The 18,858-nt window shown below is 53.2% G+C and overlaps 1 protein-coding gene across 11 annotated transcripts in view; it reads right to left on the minus strand.

Annotated features, from left to right (window-relative positions):
* ankfn1 (ankyrin repeat and fibronectin type III domain containing 1) overlaps nt 1-18,858 on the minus strand; it is a 31,439-nt gene that overhangs the window by 1,083 nt on the left and 11,498 nt on the right. For 5 of the 11 annotated variants that reach the window (XM_061809742.1, XM_061809743.1, XM_061809739.1 and 2 more), the window contains 18 exons: nt 14,286-14,323; nt 10,546-10,659; nt 7,744-7,939; nt 6,831-7,032; nt 6,566-6,760; nt 6,376-6,489; nt 6,108-6,205; nt 5,819-5,909; nt 5,140-5,247; nt 3,206-3,305; nt 2,541-2,673; nt 2,120-2,452; nt 1,879-2,045; nt 1,328-1,508; nt 1,091-1,259; nt 853-1,019; nt 568-784; nt 182-407 (listed from right to left, as the gene is read on the minus strand). In XM_061809742.1, the coding sequence (XP_061665726.1) occupies nt 182-407; nt 568-784; nt 853-1,019; nt 1,091-1,259; nt 1,328-1,508; nt 1,879-2,045; nt 2,120-2,452; nt 2,541-2,673; nt 3,206-3,305; nt 5,140-5,247; nt 5,819-5,909; nt 6,108-6,205; nt 6,376-6,489; nt 6,566-6,760; nt 6,831-7,032; nt 7,744-7,939; nt 10,546-10,659; nt 14,286-14,323 (2,849 nt within the window). Of the gene's footprint in view, nt 1-181; nt 408-567; nt 785-852; nt 1,020-1,090; nt 1,260-1,327; nt 1,509-1,878; nt 2,046-2,119; nt 2,453-2,540; nt 2,674-3,205; nt 3,306-5,139; nt 5,248-5,818; nt 5,910-6,107; nt 6,206-6,375; nt 6,490-6,565; nt 6,761-6,830; nt 7,033-7,743; nt 7,940-10,545; nt 11,055-11,237; nt 14,262-14,285; nt 14,324-18,858 lie in introns of those variants that run through there. The other 6 variants (XM_061809749.1, XM_061809745.1, XM_061809748.1 and 3 more) reach the window with 6 other exon arrangements.

Here is an 18,858-nt window from a genome sequence, read left to right on the forward strand (position 1 = left end):
AATTCCCCTGAAAATTGGTGAATATTTATGACGTTTTTATTCATCCACACCGTTAAGTGTAAATGATGAATAAAAGAAAGAAAGAAAGAAACGTATTTAACTTTTGAGTTGATATGATTCCCCAAATCCCCGAACAGTTTCGACGTCGGAAAGAAAACAACGGGCTGCGGGCGACACAAACCTGAGCTCGTGGATCTGAAGCACGTCGGGGGCGCTGCCCCCCAGCGAGCGCACGGCCTGCCGGGACAGGTCCCGGGGCGGCGAGTAGAGCAGGTCCAGCTCCCGGGGACTCAGGGCGTCGCTGGAGTCGTAGTCGCTGTCCGTGGGCAGGAACACCTCCGAGGAACCGTCCTCGTCCGAGCCCGGCGGCGAGTCTAAAGATGGCGGCCACATGGACGTCAGGACGGCTGTGAATATTTGACAGGTCGCCGCCCTTTTAGCGACTGACAAACTCCGAACGGCCGCCGAACCCACAGAAATTTCAGCAGCGGACACTTGCGCACACGTGGAATGCAAACGGCCCCCACCCCGCCCCCCGTCAGGAAAAAGCGGGATGACGACGCTCACCGCTGATGGCCTTCCTCCTGCGCAGTTCCGGCGAGGGCGACGGCAGGTAGTCCATGGCGGACGAGGTGGAGTCGGTCTTCCGCTGGCCGTCGTCGCTTTCCGGGGCGCCGGCGTCCACCAGGCAGGTGACGGGCACGCCGCCCCGCGGGTGCTTGTAGCGGGCGTACTGCAAGGCGTCCGTCAGCCAGCGCAGGTCTTGCCTGGTCTCGTCCAGCTGCTGCATATTTTGTGTGTATGAAAGAAAAGAAGAAACCTCCCCCAAACGTCCTTCAACTTGCAAGTTACTTGGATGTAGTCGAGGATGAGCTGATGTCTGGCTTTGGCGCCGGCCACCTCGCCGTCCGTGATGGCCTCCCGCAGCGCCTGCTGGGTGATGAGGGCGTCCAAGTCCAGCACGGACGACAGGCGGCAGTACAAACTGATGAACTTCTCCTTGTAGGTGCAGAAGTGCGCTGGGGGAGGGGAGGGAGGCCGCTTGTTGATTTATTTTTGTTCTTAAATAGAAATATACATCGATCGTTACCGAGCTCGAACATCTGCAGCGGCAAGTGCAGGAAGCCCGACAGCGGCGCGAAGGGGTTGGACTGGCCGGGGGCCGAGCAGACGTCGTCGGCGGCCGGCAGCAGCAGCAGGAAGCTGACGCCGTGGCCCAGCTCCACCACTTCCTGGCTGTACAGGCGCAAGCGGCGCGCCTGCCAACGGGAAACGTGTCATCGGTGGGGGGAGATCAGCCGGAACCGGCGCCAAATGAGCGCCCCACCTGCTGCAGAGGTAGGTTGAGGTTCTTCAGCAGGGACTTGATGGCCGTCTGGAGCTCGTAGAAGAGGAGGGGGGCGTGGCCGGAGCGGCTCTCGGGCCGAGCCCCCTCGCCCCCTTCGCCCCCTTCGCCCCCCTCGCCCCCCTCGCCGGCCGACAGCGTGCGGATCCAATCCCACTCCTCCCTGAAGAGAAAACACGCCGGGGCACTTTTAGTGCAGTTCTGGCTTCGACTCTCTGGATCTTTTCTTTTCTTTCTTCTGAGCTTTCCTCCCTTTTTTTCATGATTTCATTTCTTTCTGTCCTGATTTTTCTTTTCTTTTCTTCTTTTGTGACAAAGGTGACAAAATCTCCTTCCTACGTTTTGCTCTCAAGGCGAGAGACGTCGCGTTCCGGAACATCGCGTTCAAGGGAGTCACGGCAAGCCGGAACACGTCGAGACGCGTCCCCGTCGGACGGGACGCCGCGTCAAAACGTCGCCGGCCCTCCCGGGCCCCCCGTGACCCAGACCTCGGAACCGTGAGGCAAACGTGCCGGCCGAAAGCGGTGCGCTACCTGGACACGTTGGCGTTTTCCCGCACGCGGGCGTGACACAGCACGCTGGGGGTCCGCCGGGAGACCAGAACGCGGATCTGGTCCACGGAGCTGCTGAGCTTCAGGTAGCCCAGGTAGAGACCCGGCGCCAGGCGCTGCGTGCTGCGCCGCTGGTACGCCACGATGTCCTGCACCAGAGCGCGAACGTGAACTGGGGCCCGCGTCGAGTTGGAGGAGAGGCGCGCAGGCCCGTTTTTGGCACCTGCAGGGTGATGACGAGGACGTCGAGGGCGTACGGCTCCTCGGGCGTGGACAGCGACTTGCGCTGACTCTGCAGTTTGGCCACCTGCATCCACTTGCCGCTGAAGAGCGAGTGCTGGCCGTCGGCGTCGCGCGCCGTCACCAGCAGCACGTTGCCGTGGCGATCCTTGATGGGCTCGTAGTGGACCCGACCCAGGTTGTGCGTGCCCAGCAGGCTCTGCATCTGCCCGGCGGCGCTCAGCATCTTGTGGCGGGCCTGCAGCGCCGACGACGACGACGCCGACGCCGACGCGCTCTGGCGGAGCCACCGGACGTCCTCCCACATGCACGACAGCTGCGGGGGGGGGGGGGGGGGGAGAACAACAAACGCCCACCTCAACTCACTTCCACGCGGTTCCTCGGCACGAGTGCGACGGACGCGCCTTGGTGAACCACAGGAAGTCCTGCACGAGGGAGCTGCCGTAGGAGTCGTCCACCTCCACGATGGGGATCTGGTCCTCGGCCGTCACCAGTAAACGGTCCTTGTGGTAGAACACGGCCGCTAAGTAGATCCCCCTGAAGCCAGGAAGGACCGGCGGGGCGGGGGAAAAAAAACAACAACAACAAAAAACTCAACGTGGGTTCGTCGTCTTCCGATTTGCACTTTAAAGGACTTTTGCAGTTCACTAGAACTGCCTTGGGCCCATTTCCTCGGCGAAGACGTTCATATTTTTTCAGAACGTACAGCCCATGTGAATAACAACACAATGCCCTGCGATTGGCTGGGATGGACTCTGTGACGCCTGCGACCCGCGTGAGGATAAGCGGCTCAGAAAATGGATGGATGCATGCGTTATGCGGATGAAGATGGAATCCCGCTTCGACGCCAAATTGCCGGCCAAGAATTTGTCTTTGGTTTTCAATTCTTTTGGTGATATCTTGATAATTGCACAATGAGCGCCATCCTTTTCCTCAAAATGATTGGGATATGAACATGAATCTTTCAGTCCAAACCAATGAGGTCAAGATTTCAGCGACTCCATCAGTGGCAGAAACGGGTCAAATGATTCGAAACGGTTCTGGAGAGACGACCAGATTTGAAACCAACCTTTTCAGTGTCTTCACAAACTTGTTGGAGGAGTGGAAAAGATGCTTGAGGCTTCGGGACACCGACTGCTTCCTGCTGGGGTTCTGCAGCTTGGACACGTCTGCGCAGAAAAACGAGCAACAAACTTTTTTTCATCTATTTTCTCTCCAGCCCGACGGAGTCTGACTGGACGTGAGCTTATCGGGTCGGCTGTCGATATCTTTTTTTTTTCTTCCTTCCTGGATTGCCGCCGACGCCGCCGCCGGTCAGCGATGCCAATCTCCAAAATCCCAGAAGTCCTTTTTGAGGCGGGCTAACGAAGGTCCCGTAAACGGCCCTCAGACGCCAGCGTCGAGTTGGCCGACGCTGGCGACTTCATCGCCGAGCGGGGAAAAAGAGGCCTCGACAAGTTCCTTTCCAAAAAGGTACAACAAGGACCAAGTTCTGCTTCTTTGGAAGCCAGCGCCGACGTCATCAAGTGAAACTTCAGAGGTTAACCTTTTGACGGTCGGAGGACGCGTGAGACGTTAGTGGAGTCGTTCATCTTTATCAAGGAGGCTCGCAAATGCAGTTAGACGTAGTACAAGTACGCTGAGAGCTCTCGTGAACGGCACCGCTGGTATGTGCCAATGGAAGCGGGTCGCGGATTGATCCCTGAGGAACGCAGCGACAATTTACAGCTTTACGTTCTTTGTCAGATGAATGGTGGGCAACTGCCGTAATCCACATTTTTTTCCCTTTTATCCAATCCAAATTAAGGTTCTTTATTGTCTTGTGAATTTTGCAAACACAAGACTATGCTGGACTGTGACCAGCCACTGTCAAGGAAGGTTTCCATTTTATTCTTTCGATTTGGGAAGAATATCTCTGAGGATTCAGGTGCAAAAAATTTGCGTGAGAAGTTGCAGAAAAACACAAATCAGTGAGTGTGCTTTGTGTATTCCCCTCACGTCTGTCAAAGTGCTGGAAAAAGCCACTTGTCGATCTTCCGGTCAACTTGTCGCTCGTTCTTTTAACATCTCCACAGTGGTTTTGAATTGGGTCCGTTTTAACGCTTCGAGTCGCCGGTCCGAATTTTGCCCAACCGCCGCTTTTGGCCGAGGGACGGAACGAGCCAACCGCCCAATCTGAGGCCCGACAAATGTCAGCAAAAAGAACAAAATGCAGCAGTTGTCATGAAATCAGTCAAGCGCAACTCAAAGTCATTTCTTGTATTTATTCAGAGTGAGTGCACGGCGGCCCCCCGGCCGGGCCCCCGCCTCGTCATTTTATCTTTCCCCTCGTCAAAGCCGAGTTGGTCTCCGCCGCTGACGACTCAAAAGAGAGCTTTTAAAGTCTCCCTTCTGGCGCAAAAGGAACCGCCCGCGTCAGCGTGAGGCCGCACGGGTTTTCCAGGAGCTGTGGGGAAAGCTCCCGAAGCCCCGGGCGTCGCTCCAGGGTGGTCGGCGATGATGCCGACCGAGCGACTCGACGCAGTCCGTCAACCCCGAAAAGGCTGACAAGTGCTCTGTCCCTGCCCAATCGAGATTGTTTTTCCCCAATGCAGTTAGAACGGGTGACAATTTCCACAGATTTTCACCATTTGCATTTGGGTCGTTATCTTCTACGATTTGGGCAGGTCCGCAAAGATGAATTTGCAAATGCCAAACTGTGAATATGCAGTGCAGGAGGGGTTACGGTTGCACAAACTTTTTTGTGTGTGTGATTCCAAAATAAAAATTTGCACCCGCATGGCGGATGTGCCTTTTAGGGGCGTGGCCTCGCAATTGTCGGGTTGGCTGGTTATTATGCGTGTGAGCTTACAGCAGCCTTATTTTGTCCTCATGTGTTCGCTGCACGCAATAAACGCCCAAAAAAATCGACTGGCAAGTGCGGCTCTCCTCGCCCACATGCGAGGGCATCGGGAACTGGCCAATCTTGAGGCAAAGCAGCAGCATTTTGGCGGCGGCGCTCACCTCCGCAGCAGTAGTGCGAGTGCGTGGCTCGGACTTGCTGGAGCAGCCGCTCCATAACCTCGATGTGGCTGTGCCGCCTGGCCTTGCGCCCGTCACTCTCTCGCCAGTCTGACGGGAAACAAAACAAAAAAACAAAAAAGGGAAAAATTCATTCACGGCGGGAAGGTCCACAGCACGCACACACACACACACACACACACACACACACACACACACGCTGAAATTTTCTTGATAGCAACCAATATTGCCGAGAATTCGATTAATCCCTATCACACAAAACCAGGAAAAGCATTTTGGAATCTGATTATCTTTTGTCGTGTTCATAGTATTCCTCAGCGTATTCCGCGTACACGTTTAGTTGAATGTCGAGCGTCCAAAACGGCTTCATGCAGAAAATCGTTCGCTAACTCAGTTCGGTCTCGCGAGGTTGATGATGTGCAGAAATGTGATTTGTGAACATCCCCCAGGCGGGGGCGCTGGCGCCGCCGATCGCCGTCATCTTTACATCTGCTCCAGATGGACATTAGCGGAGTGCAAAAAAAAAAAAAAAAAAAAAAAAACATACGCCCACACGCGCACACGCAACCACTCGCTGTGTATATTAACTGCACAAAAAATATGCAGAAGCACACACACACACACACACACACAGAGAAACAAACGCGGACACGCAACGTACTGGAAGGAGCGGCGGCCGGGGGGGAGGCGCAGGCGGGCGGGCCCCAGCCCCTCACGTTGCAGGCCGACACTCGCACGTAGTACGGACGACCCTGCAGCAGGAACGCCACAAAAAAAAAAAACACGGCCACGCTTGTCACGTCCAAATATTTTCAGAAACTGAACAGAGCAAAATGAAGAAAAGCGCAGGCAAGACTTGAGTCAAAACGGTTCCAAGTCCGGAAACCGCCGCTGACTCGAGTGGCGCAGAAGAAGCCCTGACGGTTGTGAACGACGAAGGACGTTTGTACCGTGCTGAGGCCGCCGATGGTGCATTTGAGGCTCTGCAGGTTCTCCAGCAGCATCTCACCGGCCAGCAGCGAAAAGTCCTTCAAGCAGCTCCACTCCACTGCACGCAAACGCTCGCTTTAGCCTTTCATCCGCAATGGATCGTGTTAGGCCGCGCGTCCCCCGACGCCATTGACTCGGCTCCGGGCTAAGCGGTGACGCCACCGAACGTCTCTTCCCGTTTGCCTCCGAGCACACGCGAGCGCGCTGACCGACGGCGACGGGGCGTACCTCTGTACTTGGTGACCACGGCGGAGTTGAGGCCTTGCGCTTCCTGGAAGGCGACGCTCAGCGAGGAGGTGCCGCCGACGCTCAGACGGACGCGCGTGGGAGCCTCGGGCGGACCTGCGCGGCAGCGAGCTCTCACCCAATCGCCGCCAACCAACCAATCAACGAGCGAGCGGGCGGGCGTCTGCCTCACGTGCGTTCTGGACCGCGCTCTTCATGCGCTTGTAGAGCTTGCACTTCCACTCCCAGGCCCTCAGCTGCTTGTCCTTGTGGCAGGCCTCCAGCGACAGGCCGTCCCGCTGCGCCCGCGCGGCCAGGTCGGCGGCGCGCCGCTCCGCTTCGGCCACCAGGGCCGCCAGGCGGGCCTCGCGACTCTCGGCGCTCGCGACTGCGCCGCCACCGACACGGAGCCGGTTAGCCCCTCGCCCTCGTCGAACCCCGCGACCCGCCGTACTCACAGAGCGGCCCCTCCCTCGCGCCGGCCTTCAGCAGCATCCTGGCGATGGGCGCGTTGTTGGTCATGACCGCCACGTCCAGCGGCGTCAGGCCCTGGCCGTCGGGCGTGTTCAGGTCCAGCTCCTGGGCCGAAAACTGGCCCAGCAGGATCTGCACCGTATCCAAGTCCTGCTGCTCCACCGCCTCCGACAGGCACTCGCCGCCCTGCATCGTCACCATCAAAGGCTTTCTCATCAAGCTAAATCATCACAATTCAAGAAATGGCAGAAATATTTCTTTCTTTCTCGACAACTAAGAACGGGGGTTGTACGGTTGGGGGGTCCCCCCCCCCCCCCCCTTTTTCTCATGAGCGCGACGCCCACGTTCCACACCCGCAAAACGCCAAGATGCCAAAACTTTCAACTTGGTGCCATTTCTCCGCCTCACAATTGACGTGACAATAATTTTGCATCTTCTACTCAAAAACCCGAAGTGGGCCAATTACGTCGTCGGGGTTATTTTCCGTTTCTGTCAGTAATTAGTCAGTTCTGATTTTGGGGGTCAATTCAGGAGTTAAGTCCATTTTTTAAGATTAAATTGATTGATTGTGTGACGAGTATACATTAACTCAAATTCATGATAAGTGATACAAGTTGAAAAAAATAGGATGACTTAAATATTGAAATATACTTTTGCAATGGATCCAAATGCAAACAATTTTACACGATTTTGAAATTGTTAAATAATTGGCTAATTATTATTTTGCGTTCCTATTTTCAATTTTTTGCCCAACTAAATCCAATCACATGACGCCACATTCACGGATTCATTTGGTCGTATTTGACCTTTGAACCCGAGTTTTGTGGTTTCAGTCGATGTCCGACCTACCGCGGACGGAAAGAATCGACGATAAAGCTGACTTTGACTTTGACTCACCGAGGCCTTGCGAAGGCGATCGCTCTTCCCGAAGAAGTAGGCGTCCTCGAAGGACGACGTGCTTCCTCGCAGCTTCTCCGACAGGTTGCGATAAAGGCGCTTGGCGGCGTTGGGGGAGGCCGGCCCCCCCGCGACCTTCTTGGCTTGAGACAACTGCAAGTTCTGCATCTGCTGGGTCATAACGGCCGGGAGGCGTCTGAGGGGACGGGAGGAACAAGGGAGGAAAAGGGTCCGGGAAGCCAATCATGCGCGAGTCACATTGGGAATGACTGAAAGATGCCAGCAGGTGGCGGCGTTGCACGACTTCGGATTTCAGGTCGGCACAGCTTCTGAGTAGAAGATGAAGATTTCGGCCTGACGAATCGAAGAGGCTCACTTGGCAAGTTTAAGCACGTCGCACCACGACCAACACGCGTCGTGGTCGCCATCGGGAAGAAAAGACGACGGCGCGCTTCAAGGGCTGAAAGGCGAAGGCCACGTGAAAAAGTCGCATGTTCATCGTGCAAATTGTTAGGAACGGATCAGTACATAAATGAACGGCTCGTTTTTGCTCTTTTATATTGGAGGTGTCACAAAAGCAAAAAAAAAAAAAAAAAGTTGCTCCGTCCTTCTTGGATCTTTTAAACAGATTAATATCATTTCAGATCGTTTAATCAATAGAGAAAATTGATACGGTTTCCAATGAAATTGAGCCGGCTAATGCGGGCCATTAGTCAATTAGCACGAACGAACGTGCAGCAGATTGCGGGGGTCCACTCGGCAAATGAAGACTTCTCGTTCTCCGGCTTCCCGCCCGGCTTCGGCCATTTTCCTTCGCGTCGCTTCGAATGCTCTTGATGAGAGCTCGGCGGCGGGGGTGGGTGGTGGTGGGGGGGGGGGGGGAGAAACCCACCCTCGGGGTCTCGTCATTAGCCGGCGACAAATGAAAATTGCGGCTCTCCGGCTGATTGTTCCGCTCGGGCCCAGCGGGATTCGGCCCGCGACGCCAAACTGAAGCTGATTGGCTCAAAGGCAAAGCTCCTCGCCGTCGGCGACGACACTTCAAAGTCTCGTCATTGAACTGCGAGCCCGGGTTTCAATTGGCAAAACGGTTCTGATGATTAAAGCTTCTTCTGCACAGCGGCACACTGATGCAAATTGTTGGACGACTGACTAATGATGACAAATTAAAGGCGGTCCAAACGCCATTGAGCGGGTCAGGATACCCAACTTCCCATTGGGTCGCATTTGTGCGTATCCCACGGCAGCAGTTTTGGCCAACCCTAATTTCAGACTGATCGGTGAAGTCTTTGACTTCGACGTCCGGCAACCTGTCTGGGACTGGCATTCGGACAAATTTCCTCGCAGAACCAGTCCTGGCGTCCGCCCAAAATGGCGGCTGCGAGCCCAAATGGCTGCCTGCTTGTTCGGTTTTGTGCGGAAAAAACGATTTCAGAGGGTGCATCCTCGAAATGACGATCAAACTTTAGTGGCATCCCGTGGCCGACATCAGAGGGCATTCCTCGGGGGGGCGCGGACCTCAAAATATTTATATTTTGATTTTTTTTGCCACCAGCATACGTGAAATAGTGATGGAATTGATAAGAATTTAGCAATTATCAAAACTTAGCAATTTTCTAATCAATTCCCCCCAACGATGATACGTAAAAAAAGGTGACGGCTAAGTGAAATTGTCAGGCATGTAAAAAAAAAAAAAAAAAAAAAAAAGCATTTGTAGGTTTCCAAAAATTAATTTTCTAGGTACGTTGAGGGCCTTGATAAAGTCCACTCAACTCAAAAGGATCTCTGATTCTTTTTGGACATCCTTCAATGTGTCAAATGAGATTTGCATAACGTTACCGATAAAAACAACAAAGCAAAAAACATCCTCAGGCGAGACGACGAGGTCGGACACCTCGCCCGAGTCTGGACGAAATCCCGGACGTCGGTTCGCCACGTCTGGTTGAACCGCCGCTGTTGCCACGGTTACCAGCAGCAAAAGTGAATTCAGACTTTTGTTTGGCAATACGTTGCAAACAGAACGGCGGGAAAAAAAGGAAAGATGAATTGAAGAAATTGAGAAAAAAAAACCACTTTCTAATGTCGGTCACGACATTCTTACAAAGCGAAAAAGCAGAAACATAAACTCATTACGATTTGGGCCGTAGGGTCAGAAAAGCGTCAAAATGTTTGAGAAGGTAAAAAGCAGATGTTTGCAAAATGCATCTGTGGCAGGATTTGGTATTCCAATTATCTTCATAAATGATCGCCGCCCACTCAACTCGGCCGAACGGCAACACGTGTTCACGTGAGCGCCTCTCAAGTGCTGCGAATCCATCGGCGGTTCTGTGTTGGGGGGGGGGGGGGTTCGGGGCCAGTTCCCCCCCCAACAAGTTGCCCGGCTTAGCAAAGCTTGCATTGATTGTCGCCCACACACAATCTGCGCCCACCTTTTCTATGAGCGGGCAAATAATCTGACGCTGGCTGAATTTTGCCTCACTGAGATCCACACGCGCTCGAGCGCCACCTCGGTTATCTTCTGCGGGTCAGCGGGCGTCTCTCAGGGCGCTCTCTCGCCCGCATCCCGACATGGCCACACCCTTTGTGTCGCCTCCGCTCGGATGTATTTTTTAGATTTGAACCAGGTATTGTCGTGTGAAAAACGATTTTGTTGAAAGATTGCGCCTGAAGCTGCAATCTCGGCCAGAAAAAGAAGCGCCCGCGTCTCAACGGAAGCCGACTGGCCAATCGAAGGCGAAATCCAAATTCGGACACAATCGTGCGCAAGCACGCAGAGAGAAGAAAAGCACGTGCGGTCCTCACCTGTCCAGACTTCGCGAGGAAGGGGGGATTTCCGCGCAAAACAGGGGCTTCAGGTCGCCGGCCGCCGTGCGTCCGTTCCACCTCTGCGCCAATCGGGCGAGCTTGCTGTCCGACCTGGCGACAGACGAGCGGCGACCGGCGCCGAGACGAGGACACAAAGACAAAACGCTGCCGTCACGGAGGAACGTTTTCCGCTCATCGTGCTCGGGACGCGGACGAGCGGGACGCGATCGCTTTTGGGGCGGGAGGCGGGCTGCGCCCTGGACTGGTCGCCGGTCGTTCTCGGGCCGCAAGGTGACCATTCCAATCTGGTCCTTTCCCTGCCGAGATGTCATCTTCGCTGGCAGTTTGTGCGCGAGAGCGCTTGCTTTGCTTCAAGCATTTCCCCCCATGAGAAATTGATTTGGAAGAAATGTTAACATTCTAAAAAAATTTAACCAATACGAATAGAAATATAATCAATTAAGACATCGGTCTTTTTTAAGGCTACAAATGCGTTTCCTTCTTTAAAAAAAAAAAAAAAAAAAAAAGTGTACATTTGTCTGCTCCATTCTTGTCTCATTTTGCTTCAACGAAGTCAGAAATCCCAATTTATAATATATATATATATATATTCTTTTTTTTTTTTTTTAATCAAACGTTGCTTGCACGGCAAAAAAAACAAAAAAAAAAACATCAGCTCGGATACTCACGATCGAAAGACGAGCCAAGAGAAGAAGATCTAAGGCAGCGCGTGCAGCATCACGGCACGCCGGCGCCGCAGCAGCGGAGATGTCGCGCTCGCCGACCGATGCCTGCGCGCGGCTGTCCGACGCCCGAGGGCTGGGCCGGGCCGGGCCGGGCCGGGGGGGGGGCGCATGGCCGGCTCCGATGAGAGAGAGAGAGAGAGAGAGAGAGAGAGAGAGAAAAGACGAGCGAGCGCGAGAGACTGCGAAGCCCGACGCGAGCGAGCAACGTGTGAGAACCTGCGCGGAGGAGGAGCAGAAGCAGCAGCCGGGAGTGAGGATGAGGAGGGGATCCATGCCCTGATGATGAAGATGAAGTGCGCCCCCCCCCGCCCCCCCACAACCCAAAAAACAAACGGAAAAACAGGAAGGACAGGAAAGATTTGCCCTCAATTGTCAAAGAAAAGGGCCACAACTGCGTTAATTAACGTTCCAGTAATTTCACTTTTTGCAGATTGCGAGGAGCAATTTCTCATCAGCATGACTGGAAATTCCATTTTCATCAAATAAATACACAAATACCAACCGCACCCGGACGACGAGCTCACGTACAAACTCCTAACAATACAAATGCAAGTGAAGAGCAATGTTTAGCTTGGCTATCTCGACTTCAAAAGCTCGCCGCTAAGAACTCTGGGAAGCCGCGGGATCTGCCGGCCTTCCATCCCATAATGTTTTGCACCGACGACGTCGCCAGGCCCGCCAGCGAGGCACCGTGCCAACGCTTAAAGGCGGGAAACGGCCCTCGTGGGCTGACGCTCGTGCGGTGCGTGGGCAGCGCCCTCAAGTGGACAACTTATTGCCATTCAATTGCATATATGACGCTTTTACATTCATCCGACTTCGAAGACCTTTGCCGGCCATCTTGTTTCAACATTTGTTTTGTCGGATTCCTTCAAGTGGGCTCTCGAATCCTCTTCGTAGCTCTCAGACCAGCGACGCAGGCACGCGCGCAACCTGCACAATTTTCTTTACGGATGCGTCACTTTGCAACGTGAGCGCAATGAAGCCTCGAGTCGGCGAGCGCCGCTCTCGGAGGCGTCTCCGAACTCCCCGAAGAAGCCAACGATGCAAACCATGAAGACGGCGAGCACTTGAAGCGTGAGCGGCGGCGGATGATTGGCTCACGCTGTTGCCGTGACTCCCATTGAGCGCAACAGGTGAAGGGATGCGGGGGATGGGAAGTGAGTTTGAAGGGGGGTTAGCTTGAAACCATTTGCAAACAAATTCTTTGAAAATCAGATTTCATTTTGTTTCGGAAATTCCTGTCCCGTCATCTTTTTTCAGTGGGACAATTGGCCTGATCTGTATGTATTGTTCTTTTCAAATTTTGGGCCGCGCGGAACGGACCACTTTCCTTTGGGAAACACGGCTTCGGGTTTTCATCCCATTTGCCTTTCTGGAGAAAACCGAAGTTCCGCTGGATCGGGAGAGGTCGCCGATGTCCGAATCGCGACCGAGCGGGAGAAGACTGGGAAGCGGCGCACGCACAATTCGGGTTCTGAGCATTCTGATACTGGGTACCGACAACAAGTCAGGATTCTGCGGCAAAGCGCAAGTCGACCCAACTTTAATGGCGCGCGTGTGGGCGGGAAGTTTTCGAGGCAGCACTTTTGGGAGCCAGGAAATGACTCACATCAATCAAACAACGCGGCGTTAGCGCCTCCCCGGGTGTCGCGCGGCTCCGACGCCGACCAAATGTCACGAACGCCGCGCCGACTGGCGCCCCCCCCCCCCGGGCCGTCCGCGCTCGGTCGGCTGCTGCCGAAACCTCAGAACCGCAAAAGGATGCGACCATTTTGTTTTAGCGGCGGCAGCAGTGAAGCGCTGCTCGTGCTCGTGGAAGCTACAAGTAGTTGCCATTCAAGTTCAACCGAGTGGTGGTACTGGTGGCGTGGGGGGGGGGGGGGGGGTCCACACCACACATCAGACACTGTAATCAGGCAGTCAGAAGTGGGGGTGGTACTAGTAGAAATAGAAATAGTCACAGTAATGCGTCGTGTTTTTGCATTATGTTTTGATCGCAAGTGAATTTCTTCGTTGTAAAAGTGGCGGCTGGTGAACATTTATAGATATGGGGGGAAACACCCCCCCCCCCCCCAGAAAGAAAAGCGCCACAGAGCCGCAATTTACATGACAGAGGCACAAAGCCGCAGTTTGCCGCGCCGCTCCAGTACTGTACCTTGCTTGCCATCGCCATGGCAACAAGTAGCCAGAGGCATATTGGACTTAATGGCTACCTTGGGCCTCCCGCGTTTGTTGTGAAGATCGCGCACGGATGAGCGCAATTGTCAAGCGAAGCTACCAGAGAGCACGTCCTTGTGGCGGAAACGCGCCGTGGCTGCAAATCGACTCCTTTTCGTCCAGCGCGTCAGCGAGTTTGCGGCCGTGGCCGAGGGACACTTCATTAGGGACAAGCGAGCGCCTTTTTTTTTTTTTTTTTTTTTTTACACCAACTTTGATTCTGTGATCTCATTCAATTATAGCTTCATATATAGCGTAAAACATTAGAATTGTTACCATTTGGAAAAATACCATGATTTATTATAAATAAAACATTCTACCGGTGGCGGGGGGGTCGCTTTGTGTGCGGTTCACAAAAATAAACCTTAACCCTTCCCACGGAAACGACAAAGCTTCTAAATCAATATTGAATCACGGCCTTAAGAATCGAACCCAAATCCGATTGTGAGCTCCTTACCAATAGCAGCCCCTAATTGTTCATTTTAAATAACGAGCTATTTCATTAGAATCGGATAAAGAATAAGATTCAATTTAGGGTTAGGGTTAAATACGCTACACACATTATTTGCCACAGACTTCATTTTGGCTCGAATGAAGACAAACGCAACATTCGGCCGTGCCCGCCGACGTGTCCCGGGCGTGCCCCGCCCTCTCGCCCAACGTCGGGCCGTGTTGCCGAGCGGTCGGTGCCACGCGACGGGATGTGTGCGTGTGTGTGCGTGTGTGTGTGTGGGGGGGGGGGGGGGGGAGACACACACACGACACACTTACTTCTTTCTGCAGTCGTATCTGGTCGGACTTCCCAGACTCTGCGGAGGAGACGAAATGGAGACAAAGCGTCAGAAAGGGCGAGCGAGTCTCGGGCCGACATTTATTTCAGGGATTGAGATCAAGATATGAAAACATTGCGGAGGTACAAAGTATTTTATGCTCTTCTTCATCAATGTCGCCCGCGTGTTGATTCCGCGTTCGTCCAGGGGTGGGGTGGGGGGTCCCGACGAGTGCACCGAGGGCAAAGTCGCCGCATAACGCCGGCATACAGCGTTACCGTGGCGACACAGCAGGACACACTCACGCGCCGGCGCACTCGAGTTGAAAGTTTTCATCGCGACGAACACCGAGCGTCTCCGTTGGGCCACTCGGCTGCAAAATGTCCACGAAGGACAAGTGCGGAAGGAGATTAGCGCCACCGGGATTTCAACGTGAAATGTAAAGTCATCACGTTTTCAATAGTTGCTACAATTCGCCGTCTAAAAATTCACCGTCCGAGCCAATCGCAGTTACGCTTTCTCGGTCACGTGACGAAAGCGGAACTTCTGACCTGAAGTAACCCCGCCTGGTTCCTGGGATCAAGTTTTTATGATCATTTGGAAAGACAAACAAAGTGACATTGGACATTCACAGAAACAAACAAACAAACAAACCTTTTGTCAGCAAGACGCAAGACACAAACGGTTGCTTTTGCGCCATCGACCAAATTCTCCACATCGGAGCTTCCCGAACTTCCCATCGAGGTTGCCGAGCTCAGGCTGAGCTTTCCGAGGACGTCGGCGAATTATTCACAATCATTTCGCCAATTGCGGATAAAAGAACTCTCCGTCCTTCCACGCGGGTTCCTGCTCGCCCCCCCCCCCACAAGAGAAAAAGGCAGCGGGAGCAAAATCGCTGAGACGACTCTGTCGCGCCCGCTCGCTTCTGCTCACTTGACTCGGGTCAATTTGGCCACACGACCGCCAGCCGGCGTCCGGATCGGATCGTCGCCGGAGCCGCGCCTGCGGCATTTTCCCGAGTGCCGAAATCGTCTGGTGTGCCGCGGAAAAACATCTGATTGGACTTCATTGCTGCCAAAACTGTTTGCGGTGAACCCTGAGAGCATCTCGCGTCGCCGTGCGCACGACCTCGTTTCTGTCAATCGAAGGAAGCTAGCAAGCTAGCGGCCGACGTTAGCACAGCTGCGGTCAAAACTGAAGCCTAACGGAAAATAAAACCATAAAATACTGGAAATCAATCGCAATTTGCGGCAGATCGCGAGTGAATTGACGAGCGAGCCTCCAACGGACGTCGGCACGGCGACAGGACAGACGGGACGGCGCCGGACGGTAGCGGCCCGTCTCGGTCCCGTCTTTGGCCTTCGGGAGGCGCCATTGTGCAGATCCGACTTATTTTGATGGGCAGAGTGCAGGTGGGCTCCGTCAAAACTAGTTTTGGACCTGAGCAAGGTGAAGAACGTGAAGCCCGTCAGAATGGGCGTGGCGTCAATACAAAAGGCCGTGTTGTGGATGGTCGTTACCGTGACAACCAATCCCCATTTGTTGTTGTTGTTTGTTTTTATGCCCTTCCGACATTCCTCCATTTCTCTTGCAAAATGACGTTTGGCTTGTCGGCATTTTGTCGCGCACTCCATAAAAGAACTGGACCACCGTCGTCGCAAATTTGCCTGTGAAATCCTCCGCTGGTGTTTGTGGTCTCATCCGGAATTTTATAAAGCGGGCCCCTCGGCTGAAATCTGATGAAATAATGACGAGCCGGTCCGGCGTTCACTCTTGACTGCCAACAGGTGGCGACGCAGGTCGACTGAGCGGCGCTGAATTGTTTTGCCGCCGCATACCTTTAAAGAATTTCATTCTGGCGAAGGAATCGTCGTTTCTGGACCAGCTCGGTAAAACTGGATGATTTCTGACCATCTGCGGAAGACATTTGGACTGCGTGAAATATTTGAAGAGCTGGTCAAACTCTGCCGGAAGAGAAAGCGAAAGCGGCGCCGTCCGGACGCATGCGGCAGCCGATTGCGCTCGCTGCTGCACTGCAGATGATTTCTTTCTTTCTTTCTCTCTCTCTTCTCTGCCGCCCTTCGCACGCGTCGATGCGGGTCCCGTTTTGGAGGGGGTGAAGACGGCGGGCCCAATTTATGGAGCTAATATTCGCCCCCGCTGAGGATCGGGACGCGCCGCTGCTCACAAAGACTCGCTTGACTCGATACGACGAGCCCGGCGGGAACTTCTTCGGGCGCCGCCGTTTGCGTACGAGACGGCGAGTGAGGGCGGCCCAGTAAACAGCTCGCGTACGCCAATCCCGAACGCGCCCGAGCCCACCGACAAATCGTGACAAACGGACCGATGGATGGATTCATTCAATTGCCAAGCCGCCTATCCTCACAAGGCCCGCCGTCTGCCCCAGCTTTCATCTGGCAGCCAATCCCGCACTCGCAATCACACCTACGGGCAATTTAGAGTTTTTGGGGTGTGGGAGGAAAGCGCAAAGTGCCCACCGCGCAGGGACAGCGGGGAAAACATGCAAACTCGACACTGGCGCGGCCGGGATTTGAACACCGGACCTCAGAACTGTGAGGCCGACGCTCTGACCACTTCCTCCGCCGCATCTCTACATATAAATATGTATTTTTTTTTTTCCAATTGGCATAACAATACACAGTGACCAGCACCGATATAACAAAATCTCCTCCCATTACATGATAATTGGCCCACTTAAAAGCTTTCAAAAAATACATTTTTTTTTGTTTTAGAAAAAAAAAAAACGTTCCAAACGGTCCAGATTTTGTTGTTATGAATAAAGGCTTCCAGATGAAAAGGCAGAACTTTACAAGAATAAACTCATTTCGGGTCAGCTATCAAATATTTTGAATCCAAACGCGACAGCGCGAGCTCGCCCCCTGCTGGTGTCCTCGGCACAAACCTCCCAAAATGGGGGCGACCCGATGACAACGAAATGCAAGAAATACGGAAAGCGATTTGGCCGAAGGGCCCAAAGACCAAAAAACTACCACTACATACTCAAAACACGTGTATCTCAAGTCAGCTTTCCTCATTGAAATGAATGGACATGTCATTAATCTGTTCCAGATTCTCCCACAATATAATATATTGCAGCTCCTTGTCCAATGTGACGAGGCCACTCGGGGGGGGGGGGGGGGGGGGGGGGACGTCAAGCAGTCCCAAATCAAGAAGAGATTTGCAACTAGTGCGAAAACAAGAGAAATATTCCTTCTTTTGTTTGTTTCTTTGTCGAGGATGTACTCCACTGACTATTGTCATATTGTCTGTCTACATGTGTTGTAGCACTGTTTTTAGTTCAAACATTTCCTTTTGCGTTCTCCGACGTTTGTTAGCATGACTCTAAATGGACTTCGCCCAAAGTTCTGGTCTCATGCAGTTGTCTTCGTTTTAGCGCTAGAGAGGATTGACGCGTCGCCGCAGTAACGAGTCGAAAGGCAAATAAGGCGAAGAGGCCTTGGAGGGATTTTCCATTCGGGCTTTTGGGGATGTTTACGTGGCCGCGTTGCCCGGAAATCGAGCATTCGCTCGGCCGCGAGGTCACGCGACTCGAGACGAGTTTGCGTTGTCAACGTCGTTAACGGCGCTCCGAGGCGATTCGGTGAGGTCGGGATATGAAAGTCTCGAGTGATGGTGAAATCGTCGTCGTTAAACTGAAAGCGGGATTCTAGCGACCCTTTTTACACGTGAATAAATACAACGGGATGCTTGGTCATATTTGTTCTGATGGAAAGTATTTTCTGAGCTGTGTTCTGGAACTGAGCAAAAGGAACCGACAATGCGGCGACTTCAGCCCAAAAAAGGCAAAAACGTTGGCTCCGCTGTGTGAGTTCATTTGGGCCCGACGGCGCGACCGCCGCCGCCGTCGTCGTCGTCGTCCTCTCGTGTCTGGATGTTATTTTTGGTCCGTTTGCCAACTCATACACACGAGTACAGCAGACTCCTCCTCATCCTCATCCTCATCCTCTCATGACGACCTTTGGGCAATTACACCTCATTTTCTTCAAATGTCACTTCTTCCTTCTGGGTAATACGACGGTCCAATTACTGCCATCCAAGTTTGCCGTAATTACGGCTTTTAGCGGCACGTTCAGCACTGCGAATTGTGTACGCACACACACCCGCGTATAGTGTCATTTTTTTTAAGTGTATGTCAAAAATAGAGAATTTCCAACTTTACGGCGCCAAAGAAGAAAAACGTGGAGCGAGAAAATGGGCACGTCGGCGCTGGTTGGTTTTGACTGCTTATGGCGCCTTATCGGAAGAAAATCTCATTTTATTGTTTTCCATTTTTACTAATTTTAGCAGTCATTTTAATTGCCCCCCCCCACCCCCCCACTTCACTTATTGAAAACTCTCAAGAAATCCTTCGAAACGAGTTTATCCCACATCCCAAAAAAAGCTTTCCAACTTTTACGACCCCCAACCCCAGGAAGTTCTTTCCCTCGAACGATCGACCAATCAGAAGGCGGAGCACACTTTTGCGCACGCAAGACTGCTACTCAAAATGATTCAAGTCATCTTTATTTTATGATTGATTTTGTGGTTTTCTC

Source organism: Syngnathoides biaculeatus, chromosome 22 (genome assembly GCF_019802595.1).
Source record: "Syngnathoides biaculeatus isolate LvHL_M chromosome 22, ASM1980259v1, whole genome shotgun sequence".
NCBI classification, from domain to species: Eukaryota; Metazoa; Chordata; class Actinopteri; order Syngnathiformes; family Syngnathidae; genus Syngnathoides; species Syngnathoides biaculeatus.